The sequence below is a fragment of the Panthera pardus genome, unplaced genomic scaffold, assembly GCF_024362965.1.
Source record: "Panthera pardus isolate Hobbes unplaced genomic scaffold, ASM2436296v1 HiC_scaffold_12, whole genome shotgun sequence".
Taxonomy (NCBI): Eukaryota; Metazoa; Chordata; class Mammalia; order Carnivora; family Felidae; genus Panthera; species Panthera pardus.
Window position 1 is genome coordinate 71844984 of NW_026526677.1, and position 16735 is coordinate 71861718.

Here is a 16735-nt window from a genome sequence, read left to right on the forward strand (position 1 = left end):
ATCAGATGGTCTAGAAGCTCCAGACTCATACATAGGGCTTCTGGGCTGTGTTCCAAGCTGACAACCTGAGAACCTGGCACCTTCTGGCCAGCACTGAATTTCTTTCATGAAATGGTGTAGACTGGAACACTAAAAGGATAGTGATATACTGGTTTGTTTTTCAAATTGTTTGTAGTGACAGAAACTCCACAAAACAAAACAACACAAAAAAATGTACCTGAGGCTCTGCATGCCCTAGGGGAAGCCCTGCCTTACACTGGAAAAGCTCACATTCAGGTGGAAAAGACCATTCATGTACGGGAAATAAAGTATTCTCCAGCATAGTATTTTACTATGTGTCTTTAGGAACCCATGCCAAAGAAGAGAACAGCTCTGCCTCCAAGGAGGAATTTGTGCATGATGGGGTGTGTCAGCTGAGGCTGGAGGCTGAGCAGAAGCTGAGCAGGTTAAAAAAAGAGAGAGAGAGAGAGAGAATAGGGTAAGAGAGTAGACAAAAGTTAGGTGTTGCGAGAAGGGAATTACAACAGTATGATGAGATGTTCAGTAAGGGTGAAACAGAAGCTCCTGAGATACCTGGGAAGGTTAATAACATTCATGGTCAGGTCACACTACAGAGAGAGGTTCTTTAGAATGGAATCTGGAAATTCGTATTTTTAAGTATCATCTCTACTTAGTCCAACATCACTCATGGAAACTTCTGGGAAAAAACATGGGATGGTGGGGTTTCATGCTAGATGGAGAGATCACCTGTTTATATATAAGTATTCATTACACTAAGACTCTGAATGTAGTATCTTGGTCATATAAGACATCTTTTTATATGTCTGTAAACTAAACTTTCCCAAACATTTTAAATGTCTCCATGTTTCACCCATACTTTGTGCTGTACAAAATAATATTAAAACAAAGTTCTTGGATATTTCTGTAAAATTAATTCATATGAACCAAAAAATACATTGATTCACACATAAGGTTCTGTTTTTCTGCTTTTTCTGCCTCTTATTTCTCATCCAATTCTTAAGGCTTAAATGAAAAACATATTTTCAATGAGCAAAGTTGTAAACAAAACTAAATTGTGTTCCTACAGAGAAAACTGTGGAATACTTTGCATACACAGACAGAAAAAAATATATATTTTATAAATCAAAATATATCATTGTGTCCTCACTTGTGACAAGGAAGGGGAAAAACATCAGAATTATTATTATTTTCATCATAATATTGATTGAAAAGAAAAACAATGCATTTGACAGAGCCATGCACCTCAGTCTCCGATGCAATTTTGATCCTTAATAGGGTGTTTGTGATAGCCAAGCCTTTATGATAGACCGTCTCAACTACCTAATTGTCCTTACCACTGAAATATGTGCTAAAAATCCCCCAAATGCAGTTTTCTCCTTTCATCGTGTAAGGTTGAGAAAGAGAAGAATCTTAGTAAGAATTATACTAACAACAGGACAAATTTTGAGATGCTTAAATGCGCTTTAACAAATTAATAGTCTAGACTGAGATTTCATGGACAACATGCTTGGAAAGGAAAAGTAAATGACAAATGAAAAAGGAGTCCCATTGCAAGAAAACTAATGGATTTTAATGACTGTTTCTCCCCTTTTTACATAGGTTATAAAGATGACAAAATATCCTACTAAATTACTGAGTTATAAGAGCCACATTGATATTCAGAATGCTTGGTGTTTCTTTCCAGTACCTTGAGGGCAAGAGACTATTCTATGTGTATCATCTCCAACAGGACTATCACAGCCGTGGGCACAAAGCCTATGGCATCACGTTGTTGTTATTGGAAGAACATATGGAAGGCAAACGCATTTACTTATTTTTACTCTTAGTTCATCTGAACCCCACTGTTTGCCTTGTCCCCTGCTTTCGTTGCAACTTACGCTTAAACTCCTAACATTGGTTCTGATTGCAAATTTTCCATGTTATATCTTAACATATATTTAATTGCTATGTAGTTTGATGATGCTTATTTTCAAAGATTTCCCTGAATCTGCAGAAAGAGCAATGAATAACAACTTACCAGTTGTGAAGAGAAGTTTTCTAGGATCCTGAGAAAAAGGGAAAAAAAAAATGACTGAAAAATAGAACATTGATAATGTAAAATTCTACAAGGAATCTGCTGGGTATCGGATCCATTAGGCATTTCAGATGCATTCTCCCAATGGAAATGAGAAATTCAATTAAGTTTCATGATGTTTTCATGACACTAGAGGAGATCATAACAAGTACAAAATCACACAGAGAAGACTATCCTTCTGAGAAAGAAAGAGCACGGGATGAAGAGTCAGAAAGTGTAGACTTTCAACTTCATGGCTAATTACAAATTAGTAGCAGTGGCCTGAAGCCCACACTATGACCATTTAGAGACTCAATATCTTTGGCTATAATGTGGAAACATTCATACATACTTTGTCCACCATAATTGTCAAATTGCACCTTTAAGATGTCAAGACAGTGAAAATCAAAAGTAATAAAATATATAGGGAGGGCTGTACACTGTAAATTCAGTGCAAAGAATACTAATGGAATACTTACAATATTTCAAATACTGTGAAAAGTAGTGACGGTATTCAAATAAAGAGGATGGGTTCCTGTTACTCAGAAATATAAAAATTAATCTTGTTAGTGTAATCTTTCCTTTAAACTACATCTCTTGTGGTGTAATGGACTTTAGGCAACTCCCTTTGTATCTTCTGAGATCAATCCCCAGTAGATTTGTGGATTTGTTTTTCATCCTAATGGTGCTTAATATTGCACAACTTTTGAAATTCTTTCCTATGCCTCCATTGAAGCTGGAGTCAGCCCAACCTATATACAAAGTGGGAAGCCATTTATATGAAATATTTGCAGAAGCCTTGAATAAGGGCCACCTGCCCAGCAAGAGCATAACTTCATCCTGCCGGGGCCAGATGACTTCTATCTCTGACATTAGGAACATAGCTAAAGGGTAACCTAGAGTAACCTAATATATAAACAGCTAGTGAAAATACAAGACCAGCTGAACAAAGAGGTAACACCAGAAATCTGAACCAATAGCTGTGGGAACTCAGAGGATGGAACAATTACTACTGCCAGGGAATGAGGATGGAATGTGAGAGAGCAGGAGACAGTTTCACACATGACAGGATGAGGCAGATTCGGGTAGGCCATCAAGAGTGTGCCACCCAGTAGCCCGAGGGTGGGTCACTAGAAATCTGGAGAAGACAGACAGAGTCCACAAAGCATGGACAAAGGTTGCTTGTCACAAATCCTTCTTTCTCAAAGACAACTCACAGAAGACTCTGTTTATGCGTACAGTGTGTGTGTGCGTGTGTGCGTGTGCGTGTGTGTGTGCGTGTGTATGTGTGCTTGTGTTTTCATCTTCATCTAGCACATTGTCTGATACCTCCAAGTTGCTCAAAAATAAAGAAGAGAGGGAGAAAAAAGAGAAAGAAGTAAGGAAGGAAACAAAGAAAGAAATATAAATTAAAACAATGAGTTACCATTTTTCATCCATCAGACTGGCAGAAATTAAAGAAAAACAAAAAACAAGGCAGGTGTAGCTATAAGCATTCTGACAAACTTGGTAGAAGTATGTCCACTGGTGAAGCCTTTTTGGAAGGCAATTTGGCAATGTCCAAAATTAAAAATGTGCAGGGCGCAAAAATTAAATATGTGGGTGGCTCAGTCGGTTAAGCAGCCAACGCTTGATCTCTGCTTAGGTCATGATCTTGCTGTTTGCAACTTTAAGCCCTGCATCCAGCTTCTCGCTGACAGCACAGAGCCTGCTTGGGATTCTGCCCCTCCCCTGCTCTCTCTTGCTCTCTCTCTCTCTCAAAATAAAAATAAACTTTAAAAAAATTAAAAAAAAAAAAAAACTAAAAATGTGAACACCCTTGAAACAAAATTCTACTTCTAGGGATCTGTCTAGTGGAAGCATATAAAAAAATCAATTTATTGGAGAGTGGTTCATAACAAAGACTCAAAAACAACCTAAACATCTGTGAATAAGGAAAAGTCTAAAATAAACTATCACACATTAGTACGAAGAGAATGATAGATCTATACTCTTTGATACAGCAAGCTACCACACATGTAATTATGGAAATAAGAAAATTGTTGATAAGTATGTTTCATAAAATACCACTCAAAGTATCTTATAAGAGAACAGAAAGTTATTAACTGTGGCTACTTTTGGAGAAAAGGGTTTCATTTTTTAAACTTCATTTTCTTGAGAGTTTTAAAATATTTTCTTTTGAGCATGTAAGCTGCATAAAGTTAAATAAAGTTAATAACTACAGACCCTAATATGACTAAAAATATTAAAATATTAAGCAAAAGCATATGGCATTTAAATGATAGAACCTTTAGGGGCACTTGGGTGGCTCAGTTGGCTAAGCGCCTGACTCTTGATCTCAGCTCAGATCATGATCTCATGGTTTCGTGAGATCAAGCCCCACATGGGACTCTGCACTGACAGCGTACAGAGCCTGCTTCAGCTTCTCTCTCTCTCCCTCATTCTCTGCTCCTCCCCTGCTCTCTCTCTCTCTCTCTGTGTCCATCTCAAAAATAAATAAACATTTTTTTTAAAAAAATGATAGAACCATTATAGTTATTAAAGACTTAAGATTACCAAAACAAAAGAGAGAAGCAAAGAAGGAAAGATAAAGACTGGAGTCGCTTCGGTCCTGGCAACGTCCTTGGCATGGCAGGATGTCTCTGTGTGGCAGAGGCAGGAAACCAGGAAATCCGTGTGCTATGGGCAGAGGAGGATACAGGAATAGGAGTAGGTAGCAGGAGATGGAAAAAGTGGTGGCTCCATTCTGAAATCATTACACATGAAGAGCTTCCACTGGCATGCAACGAAGCTGGATTTGTCAGTGGTTCTTAATGCTGGGTGCTCAGTGCAATTATCAATGCTTGACCCCAATGCACACCAGTTAAACCATTTTGGCTTTAAGAATACTAGTGTCTGGTCAAAGAACTTAGCAAAGGCTGCTTGCTATTTTGGTTTTGTGACTTGTTTCTGTGTTTGTTGTTGGTGTTCCCTTTGTTTTGAAAAAGAGATCAAGCACATAACCATAGCAGTATTCGTCTAGATAACTCAGGTGATATGTGGAAGAGAAAACGGAGCTGGGGAAGAGAGGGAACAATCCTACAAAGTCACTACCAGACTTAGCATAACAGGGTGGGGGTGTGATCAAATTCGATGCCCAGTAGTTTGATTTTGATGCAGTCTTCCCATGAAGCAAAGGAAGACTGAGGAAAAGTCAGGATGAAAGTACTGAGCAATAGAGAGCTAACCAGGGTTATACATGTGTTCATCAGGCTCTTGCCCGCCACCCCGCACATACAATTTCACCTCATGCGTAGCTTCACATGGAGAAAAGCAGACCTAAATAATAATGCCCGCACCAGAATTCAGCTCCAGGTCACCTATTTCAAGGATTAAAACAAAACCGAGTAACCACTAGAACTCAATAATATTTTTTTAAGTCAAATAAACTGATTACTCAGGATCCTCAAATAGTCAACCTGGGTCTCTGCCCTTTCTTGCCCAAGTTCTTAAAAAAAAAAAAAAAAAGAACTTTTGCCCTGTAAAGACACCGCTGGCCGTCTCCGCTAGATAGGAAACAGACAACGCTGTTGGGAGGCAGAAGGCAGGCCTGAGTGGCAGCCGTCGGAACACGGCGAAATATAAAAAGTAGACACTCTCCACCTCCCATTTGCAGCAGGAGAGACTGTGAAATAGTAATTACCTATATTTTCTACTGAAAAGGAACAAAACTCAACTTGACAACTGCATTTTAAAAGCACTCAAAGGGAGCAGCAAGGTACAAATTTTCCGTGAAAATCACAGACCTTCATCAGTCACCTCACCACAAGTGAAAGGAAAATGAGAAGAGGGAGACCACCCACCTCATCTCGGTATCTTGCAGCATTCAGTTCCACGAAATCTTCACTGTAGTTCACTGAGAAATTGAGGGCGTTCACCAGATGGGCAGCCACGTGCACACCTACGGAATCACATGAGGCCCAAATCAGTGGGGCTTTTCTATACGCTCCACAAAGAGGGCTCATTTCCTCTCCCTCAGTAAACACAGGGTCAAACTTTGACAGCTGATCTGAGCAATAAAATATTAAATTGAAAGGGGAAATTTTAAAGACACAAAAATCTTGACTACTGACAGTTTAGTATTAGAAATCATGTAAAGAAACTGAATTTTCAAAAGCTAGAATAAAATAACCCTAGCAAGTGAGGGTTAGGAAATACATACACACTTACACACGTAAATGTATGAGGATATGAGTGTGCATTTACTTATTTAACAGCTCCTGGATATTTGAGTTGTTCTACATTTTTCATCTCTCCTCTAGCTCTAAATCTGTTGCATATATCTTGTGATTTTCCACTGCCACTCAACCTAAAATATAGACCCCCTGGAAGGCTTTTAACTAGTCAAAATTTCTCAAAACCCATAAATTCAAATCATAGCATCCTAAACCCAACAGCAAAAGTGTTGGCAATCACTTCGTTGGTATTAAAAACTCAGGAAAGTAATTATTACCATTTAACAATCTACAGTGGCACAGTAGACAGAGAGCTCAACTGACTCAGAGCTCTTGCAAAAGATGCACGTGTTAGGAAGTTACTACAGAGTTGAAGACAAATTCATTTTGGCATGGCCAGGGAAAAGGAAAATTATCTTGAAGAGGCTGGAAAGGAAGCAGAAAACAAACTTGTGCATTGAATGATACCACATCCCCCCTTCCCAATCTTTTCTTGTAGGTGAAATAAGGGAGGTTAAAGAACAACAGATAATAGTTGGAAATCCAGTTTTCTTGGCCACACTGTTTACCTACCAATGCCTCAGATTAGTTCTCTGTAAAATGACAACGACAGAAATAGGAGATTTAATGAGATAAGTAACCTGAAACTGGTTTGTGAACCATTACAGTCTATACAAATATACGGAGTGTAGTTATTCGACAGAAAACATGGTATGGAAACTGGAAAACTCTGTGGTCCCCTCCAACCTAGCATATGAGATGTAGATATGCCAAAAGTTCTAAAGTACTCAGAAAGCACACAGAAGTAAGAGAAAGACTAGAATGCTAAATAAAAAGTTAGCTAACTGATTGATAAGCTCCTGCCAGAATCAAAAAGGGAAAAGGTCCCATAAAAAGCAGACAGGAAGTTAGAAGTGGGTTAACTAACAAGCAAGTACAGAGTTAAGGAAATTTTTAAAAGGGTGCCCAGGTGAGACTCAACTATGGCATAGGCATAAAGCATAATTTAAGCAAAATTGTGTGTCCTATAGCTTTATCATGTCTGAAATATATAAGCTTTAAAAAAATCCCTTCATTTTAAATTAAAGGTTTATATGTTAACTACATACATAGATTATGGGTCATTCTTTCTGAATTCTCCTGAAAAAAAGCCCTAGGTAACAGCTGTATGAGATATACCCTTAAGGGATACATTCACCTTCTTTAAAGATCTTTTACGTCAAAAGCATTCAGGGCTTCTAATTTTAGGGAGCAGGGAGAAAGCCAGGCCAGACATTTTGAATAGATTTTCCCATTTAATTCTCACAGCAAAACAATTAGGTGGGTAGAAGCATCCCTATCCTACAGATAAGAAAACTAAGGTTTGGGGCACATGAGTGCACAGGCGGTTAAGTTAAGTGTCCAACTCCTGATTTCCACTCTAATCATGATCTCACAGTTTGTGGGATCACAGCACGGGGCTCCATACTGTCATCTTGGGATTCTCTGTCTCCTTCTCCCTCTGCCCCTCCCCCACCTGCACACACGTGTGCATTCTCTCTCTCCCTCTCTCAAAATAAATAAGTAAACATTAAAAAAGAAGAAGGAAAAAAAAAAACTAAGGTTAAAAGAGGCAACATAGCTAAGGTCAGACAACTAGTGAGTGGAAGAAAGCAAACCCTCTGGAATGTTTATTCACGGCAAGACTCTACCGGGTCGCAGTCTGGTTGTTCGCCAGCTGAACCAGAATATTTGGACACAGCTACAGTTTAGAACAAATCAAGTTACAAATATGTCAACATTCCCTGATGCTCCTCCTTTTCTGACCTTTCACTCTCTGTGTCCTAATCCAGCCCTAACCCTTACCACACCCTTGGTCCTCATCTCATCCTGGATTCTTACTCCATACCCAGACTTTTGGGCTGGATGGATTCCTGATCCCACCCCTGAGCCTCTCCCTGTCTCTCGCCTCCAGAGGTGGAAACCACCAATACGAGGATGTCCAGGGATAAAACGGTGCAGATGCCTATTTTGACAATACTTGGCAACTTTTTAAAAGCTGAAAGCTTAATGATCTCTTGATAATAGCTGCATCAAAACACGTCTGATTCAAAATAGCCATACATACATATCCAGACCAATGTCCCTGGTATCAAAACAGCTATGTCCTATCAAATAATGGCCAGACAGAAATGTCAGTTGCTATGCCACTGAGATAATTAACCCCTGAGATTACAAACCATAACTAATTCTATCCTAAAAACTTCATATGGGTGATCTCATTTTAGTCTTAAAACCATGAGGCAGGTGCTATTGTGAATCCATTTTATGATTAAAACAACAACAAATCAAAGATCAGAGAACTTATGACACACAGTAAGGCAGGAGGGCGTTGGGGATAGAGCGTACACAATTCATCTCCAGAGTCCATGTAGTTAATAAATATGTTTATTATTTTCTGTTCCAAAAATTTGAAAAGTATCATATAAATTCTCAAGATAAAAATTTATTTTAAAAGGACTCTTTTAAAAACCAAAAGATTCTCACTTGATACTTTAACTTGGAATTGAACAGGATACATTTCCACAAGCTTTTTGACATTTACTCTTCAACCCAAGTATTAATATAAAAGAAGCATTTATCAAATATAATTTTGAATAGACTCACGTTGTATGAAGGTACAGTTCACATTCTAATTTGTATGCATTTAAAGTCCTATCATATCCTCACTTTTAAACCTTAAAAACTTTTATTCTATTTCTTTTCATCTTTCTGAATGAAATTATTTACTTTTGGGAAACAATTATTAGCAGCTTGAGGGCCAACTTTCATACATTATAATGTGAAACACACACACACACACACATATATATATATATTTAATGTATAAGATATGTTCATTTTCTGTAACACCATTAGGCAACTCTCTTTAAATACACAGTAAAGAAAAATTAAGGTATGTAGTAAGAAAACCACAAGTTGGACAGCAAATAATTTATGGAACAATAAAAATACCATTCATAAAATGTGTTCTTCTAACACAATATGTTAATATCTTTTGGTTTTCTCACCTGAAAAAATGCAGATAGTAACACCACAGGTTATATGGAATGTTCTGCTTTTATCCAACAGTCTTCTGGTTCTCCTGCTTGGAACCTAAATAAAATTTGGCATAGTGAAAATCATGCAGCAAATAAGATACCTGTAGAGTTTTTCATTAAAGCATTGTTTATGATGTCAAAGTTTTGGAAATACAGCAGAAACCTAGGAAGTAAAAGCTGGTGAGGTGAACTATGATATATCTAATCAGTGGAACACCCGAACATTACAGAGAATGTAAGAAGGCTTATTACTGATGTGGAAAGATGTGTGAGACAACAGCTAGGTAAAGCAATTATAACATGTAAACTATACTATAATCCCATATTGTTTAAAGTCAATGGCAGTATATGCCAATCTGAAGGCATTTACCCCAAATTGTAATCAGTAATATTAGGAGAAACCTTCCCTGATCATGATTTCTGTAATGTTTGAGTTGTACAATATATATTATTTCCTTTTGTAGTCAAGAAAATAAGATTATTTTTAAATGAAGCATTTTCATCTATGGTTTTAAATGTCTTCATAATCTTATAAAAAATAAAATGTCAAGCATCTTTGAGTACCTAGTTTCACATCAGGGGACAGTTCTTTAAGACTTATTAAATACTGAGAGACTTAGGTGGGCACGTTTCATTTCCTGCTGTTTATCTTCTCTTTCTTCTCACCAAGCCAATAGCCATCCATAGGCATCAAAACCTAGCATTTTACAATGGCAGGCAACCTACAGAAAGAGTTATTTCCACAAATTACTGTATTAAAAGTAAAGAGTTTCTAAATATAATTACATGAAAAGGTTGAGAAGTTTTACTGCAGTAAATCTGCTTATATAAACTTCACAGAACATCAAAGTGACCTCATATTAACAACTTCTTTTAAAGTATCAGTATTGATCCAGCAATGCCTTACTATCTCAATGAAGAAACCACACACACACACACACACATACACCACACACCAGGATAACCGAAGACAAAAAATAATTTCAATTGAGTTTCAATTTCCAAAACGTTTTTCTGTTTTCTTACAACCTTCATTTTACAACACTAAATATCACACATGACATCACATCTTAATCAAGACATCTTCTCCAATCCTACTACATAGCTTAAAACATGTCTGTGTTTGAAAAGGAGGTAAATCACCACCAACACCAGCAGTCACCCTATATATTGCCCAAAGTCCACAAGGCTCTTGCTTGCTCACCTGCACTTAACTAAATGAAAACACAAGGTCTCAATGAGGCATAGTATTCTGGAAAAAGCTCAGAACTGGGACTGATCTTAGCTCTGCCATTTCACTAGTCTCATGATGTTGGTCCAGTTACTTAATGTCTCTATGCCTCAGGTTCTTCATCAGCAATCCCTGCAGAATCACTGTGAAGATTCCTAGCTACATGTGTGGAATGCTTCGCACAGTGCCTGATACCACTGTTAATAACCATTTCTTTTTTTTTTTTAATTTTTTTAACATTTATTTATTTTTGAGAGTGAGAGACAGAGCATGAGCAGGGAAGGGGCAGAGACAGAGAGGGAGCCGCAGAATCTGAAATAGGTTTCAGGCTCTGAGCTGTCAGTACAGAGCCTGACGCAGGGCTAGAACTCAGGAATGGTGAGATCATGACCTAGGCCAAAATCAGACGCCTGACTGACTGAGCCACCCAGGCGCCCCTATTAATAACCATTTCTACCCATCCACTGCCCTTATCTAGCGTTGCAGAGTAGCTCACGGATCATCCTGACAGATGATGAGGTCTTTACTCTCATCTAGTAAATGACAACCAGTAAGAGAAATCAGTCTAGTAGAAAATCAGACCATGAAAACTAAGTGCTACTAACATGCCACTGTTACACTTGATTTCTGTGCTGGAATCTGTGACTAGGATTATTCATGCTTACCTTCTGGGATCCTCGAAGGTAGGCCAGGAGTGTCCGGCACATGGGTAGAAGGATAAGGCTGCAGTTGAGGTTAAGAACAGATGCGGAGGCTCTGCTTAGACACAATCCTAGCTGAACAAATAAGGCAAGGGTCAAAACACGGCCAAGGCAAAAACAGACTACAAACTTACTACAGGCCTCACCCTGTTCCTCCTTCAAGGATCATGGCAAAAACGCCAACTCCTTCAAGAATCTTGAACAACTCACCTCTCACCAGAAACCCCTAAAAGAAACTGGTCTCTTTCTCCTCTATACTGCCATGAAACTTAGTCTCCCCTCTTTCTACTAGTGTTAGAATCACCCCAGTACATTTTTCTGGTGTGAAGTCAATTTCTTATTCCGCCCCCACTATACTGTTCTGGGTATTAAGAACCCTAGAGAGCCCCAGTATTTTATGCACCTCCACACTGGTGTAGTTGAATCCTTTTTTTATGGATAAGGTACCAAAAAATTCAAAGCTCTGAATACACAACCCCCTTCCAAACCACTGCCTTTCAGCTCTTAACCTTACTGACTCTACCCATCTTTCTGGTTTCACCTTAAGAACTACACCTCTAGAGTTCTTCAGTGACCCAAAGCTAGGAGGGATCCAGATCAGCTGTGTCCCATACGAAGATTATCAAAACCACATTGTGCAATCTTTTTTTTTTTTTTTTTTCCAAAGAATTGGAGCCCTTGGTATCCAGGCAATACTTCATGGCAACTATCTTGCTAGATTGTCATCTGCTCTTGTCTGGTACTTATCTACATTCTTCATATAAATAATGTAGCACATGAAAGCAAGAGATGGGGTCAAATCTGTACTCTCCTCCTAAAATAAACATAAAAGTATTTGTTTTAAGGATATTGACTGAGAAATGTGCGTAAGTCAGATGCTTTTCTTATCTTAAAATTCTTCATGCTCGTGAGATTTCCAACTTAACTCTTGGCAAATAGCATCTCCGTTACAAAATGTTTATTGTTAGCACATGAAATATTGTTCCGGAAGGGGAGAGAGGGTAATAAGTTCATGTCAGGAAAACAATAATTTTCACTGACTTATATAAAAAGTAATTAATATTTCTAGTTAGGCTATTTTTACACCATGAGTTAGAACACCTTAGAGATATATTGCAATGAATATACCATTAAGTAGACAAATAGAAATAATCCCCTCCAGACTATCTAAAAAAAAAAAAAAGTTAAATCTAACATTCTTTTCTCAATCAGCAAAATTATTACCATTTCAGAGTGATGGGTTTTTGTTATTTAGGCCTCCAGAGAAATAGAATAATTGTTATCTCTTTTGATCTGGCATCTGCACACGATAAGAAAATTTTAGCTCAAGGGATTTTAGATGATAATTTTATCTGCAATCTTAATGTATCAGGACAATAATTCACTTAAATTTTTTCAGCTGAAATCTATCATATAAGTGTAGGACTTAAAAGATACAAATAAATTATTCAATTTTCCTTTGTGGTTCAATGATTTAAAGAAAATTCTTATATTCCTCATTTTCTAACCATTTACTGCATGTCTGGAACTGTTTTATTGTTGTGCTTACATTAAATCACATAGTAATTTAATTCAAAGTGGCTTTAAGTGTCCCCTTAGGATAGATGGGAGTTTATCTTTGGCATTCCACCTCTTCCTTACAATGCTGTAAAATCTAACCGGAAATTTTATCAAGGACTCATTTCTACCTACATGTTTGTTCCTGAATATCCTTAGTTCTCTAAACTAAGATGAAAACTTCTTTTTATTAGGTTATCAGAGTACAAACCTCCCTCATTCTGAAGCAATGGAAAGAGTGAGGAAAATGGAGACAGATCCCAGTCAATGATTTCCCAGGAATTCATTTTATCCATTTACTACATGGGTAATATTCTACAGCTAAGGGAATTTGTTTTGTTTCGTCATTATTAATGCATGATCATTGAAAGAATCAACTATCTCAAATATTCACTAAAAAGAAATGACCGCCCAAGTCTGGTGCCCTGCCCACTCTACCTGAACGGCTTGTGTCACCATTCTGAGAGAACTTAATTGCTGCTTTGCTTTTCCAACTTCATTCAAGTTAGTTGTCACTAGGTGGCAGTGTTACTTTCATGTTTCAAATTCTACCTGTCAAGGTCTCTAAAACATAACTAACTGAGAAATCCATATGTAATTTTAAAACTATGAATATATTTTAGATGAGCAAATACAAACAAAACATAGCTTCCTCCTTGTTATGGACTGGATGTCTGTTCCCCCCAAGTTCATATGATGAAATCTAATGTCATAGTATTTGGAGGTGGAGCTTGGGAGAGTTTACCAGGTTTAGATTAAGTTTTTGAGGGTAGGGCTCCCATTATGCAATTAGTGCTTTTATAAGAAGAAGAAAAGGCCACAGCTCTCTGTAGACTCTCTGTGAGGACAGAGCAAGGTGGCTCTCTGCAAACCAGGAAAGGGATCTCACCAGACCAATTCTGCTGGCACCTTGATCTTAGACTTCCCAGCCTCCAGAACTGAAGTAAACATTCATTAAGCCACCTAATCTATAGTATTTTGTTATAGCAGACTGACCTAATGTAATCCTATAGAAAAATCATAAGAAAATATGCCATTTGAAGCAAGTTATAAAAGAATATAACATCTGGGTATAACAAGTATATGGTTATTTTTCTAAAAATCTCAAACACATGGTTTCTTATCTTAAATCTGCTATTTAATATTCATCTTGAGCTAGTTAACTGTCCTTTTCTGCAAAATTAAGAGGGATAATTTTTCTTATCTGTAGAATGAATGTAATATGCTATGATACAATAATCCTAGCTCTTAGAACTTTTGTGAAAACTAAAAAAATCAGTCTAAAATATGCAAGCACTATACAAAATTAATTTATTGCCTTGGTGTCACTATATCGCATCTTTTCTCTAAATTTTCTCTTCTATGCTTCTACTGTAAATGTTATCTGTTCCATTTATATCATTCATTCAATACATATTTTGTGTGATATGTACATATCCCAAGGCACCAGGAGTTCTAAAACAGAGAATGCCTATTCCTTAAGATGTTTGCATTTTAGTAGGGGAAACAGACACTAATCAAATAGCTATATAATCAAATGTAAATTCTAACAATGATCAATTCTGTGAATGAGAAATACAGAGTATGAGCACGTATAACAGGAAATGAAAGCTAAATAAGAAGGTCAGGAAGGCTTCCCCAATTACTTGAAAAGTGAACTGAGATCTTGAGGGTGATAGTACAAGTCATTCAAAAAGGAGAAAGACATCCACGCAGAGAAAACCAGCGTGAAAACCAATGCACAGCAAATGGGAATATGGTGTATATATGAGAATTTAATAGCAGGTCAGGATTCCAATCCAAGGATTGGAAATTGAGGGTGCCACAACATAAAACTGGAGAAGGGATAGACCTGGCTGGCTTGTGTAGGTCACATTAAGAATGTGTGTCTTTATCCCAATATCAGTGCAGAGTGAATGTGTTTTAAGTAGGACGGCGGTATAAAGAGGTGAGAATGTGCTAATGATTAGTCTGAAGGAAGTATGCAGAGCAAATTGGAAGAAAGTAATTTGGGCCATCACATTTCTTTGTGTGGCTAATCATCACAAAAATTTTGAGACAAGAATTACATCTTATGGTAACTATGACCCAGTCTTGCATATAGAAAGGATCCAGTTTTGACTAAATATGGTACGCATAAGTGAATTTATTTGGCTAAATACTTTACTGAAACATGTACCTCTAAAACTGGAGTACTAAAAGAGCCAACCCCACACCCCACTGTCCCCCAGAGTCTCACTCCTTCTATGATTGCTCTGACCAAAGGTAATCTACGCTTCTGTTGAATTGTTCCAGAGACAGCAGCCATTCCACTGTCAAAAACCTCTTTTGCTTTCTTACATTTACATGAAGTCCATGTCTCTGTAACTTCCACCCACCAGGCACCTCTAGATAATAATATTCCTAACCTGAAGATAAAAGAATGATTTCTTAGTCCAATCTTGTTTTCTTCATGCTAAACACAATTAGTTGTCTCTGAAATTCTTGAAAAAATTTTAGGACTCCCTCTCACCTCAGTGACCTTTCACAGTTCACCAGAATTCAGTACATCCTCAACATAGACTAATAGTAGCAGGCAGTACTGAAGAGCCTCATCTCCCTCACAAAGCACATGATTGATCTCTGCTAATTCTAAGACTGTGCTATATCATAGGGCAACTATGTTACATAATGGCTCATCTTGAGTTCACAACATAAGAGATTTCTCCCATGAGTTACTACAAAGCAATGATCCCTATCCTACAGTGGAAAAAAAAAAAAAAAAATGAAGGTGAGAGAGAGCATATATATATGCAAGAATGATATGGTTTTAGACTATTCTATCATATTGGGTATAGATACTATATTCTGATATTTTTTCTTCTCAATTTTGCTTTAGCTGAAAACTTTACATTCATGTTTTCCACCTCTCCATCCAAGTGTTTGACAGACCTATTAAAGTGTAAAAAAATCCCGTGGAAATAGTTGACTTGCAAAAAAAAAAAAAAAAACAAAACAAAACAAAAGAAAAAAACTTTTCTGGTAAATTAACTTTCAAATGAACATTTTGCTCTCAAATGGGAAGTTTCAGCTCAGGTCATGATTTCATGATTCATGGGATCGAGTCCCACTTTGGGCTATGTGCTGACAGCACAGAGCCTGCTTGGGATTCTCTCTCTCTCTCCCTCTCTCACTCCCTCTCTCTCTCCTCATAGGGCCAACTGGCTATACTTTTATATTTAATGCTGCTCCTGGATGCATTACCCAGACTAGTCATTCCAAGTTTCACCCCGTATCTCCATTCCCATCCATGGCTCATGCATTGCCATTCCTTCTGTTTGTGATAGCATTCCACCTCTTCCAACCTCCACACTTCCTCTACAGAACTTTACACATTATATTGTAATATTTTACCTGTTTATCTCCTTGTGCCCCCCCCCCCAAAGTTAGAGAGTGGCAGCACTGCAAAATGGCAATGCCCAAACTGCCTCTTGTTGTTGGGGACCTCAAAAATTCATGTTTGTTAATAGTGAAAATTGTCTTGAAAAAGTACTCCTTGAGGAAAATATGCTTTTAGCAATGAAAGCCAAAGAAAAGTAACCATGAGACAGTTACATGAAGAGAGAAAACCCCATAAAGTAGTCTACAGAATTTTCCAAAGGAATGGTATTTTTTATTGTCTTTATAGTAACCATGACAGACAATCAGAACAATTTAATTTTCCTATACCTCTAAATCAAACTTTTGGTCCTAGTTTAAATTTCACTTTGTACCATTAATATATTATAAAAGAGATATAAATTTAGAATATGATAGCTATTTCATGCAGACAAGATTGTACTTAAGGATTAAAAAAATGATATTTCAATGAAAGGTTACTTCAAAAGTTGACTACCTAT

At 37.4% G+C, this 16735-nt stretch overlaps 1 protein-coding gene across 5 annotated transcripts in view; it reads right to left on the reverse strand.

Annotated features, from left to right (window-relative positions):
- Positions 1-16735, reverse strand: part of NOX4 (NADPH oxidase 4) — a 166089-nt gene that overhangs the window by 131671 nt on the left and 17683 nt on the right. For 3 of the 5 annotated variants that reach the window (XM_019450052.1, XM_019450051.2, XM_019450054.2), the window contains 4 exons: positions 11265-11375; positions 9339-9423; positions 5917-6014; positions 2039-2066 (listed from right to left, as the gene is read on the reverse strand). In XM_019450052.1, the coding sequence (XP_019305597.1) occupies positions 2039-2066; positions 5917-6014; positions 9339-9423; positions 11265-11375 (322 nt within the window). The remainder of the gene's footprint in view (positions 1-2038; positions 2067-5916; positions 6015-9338; positions 9424-11264; positions 11376-16735) is intronic. The other 2 variants (XM_019450053.1, XM_019450055.2) reach the window with 1 other exon arrangement.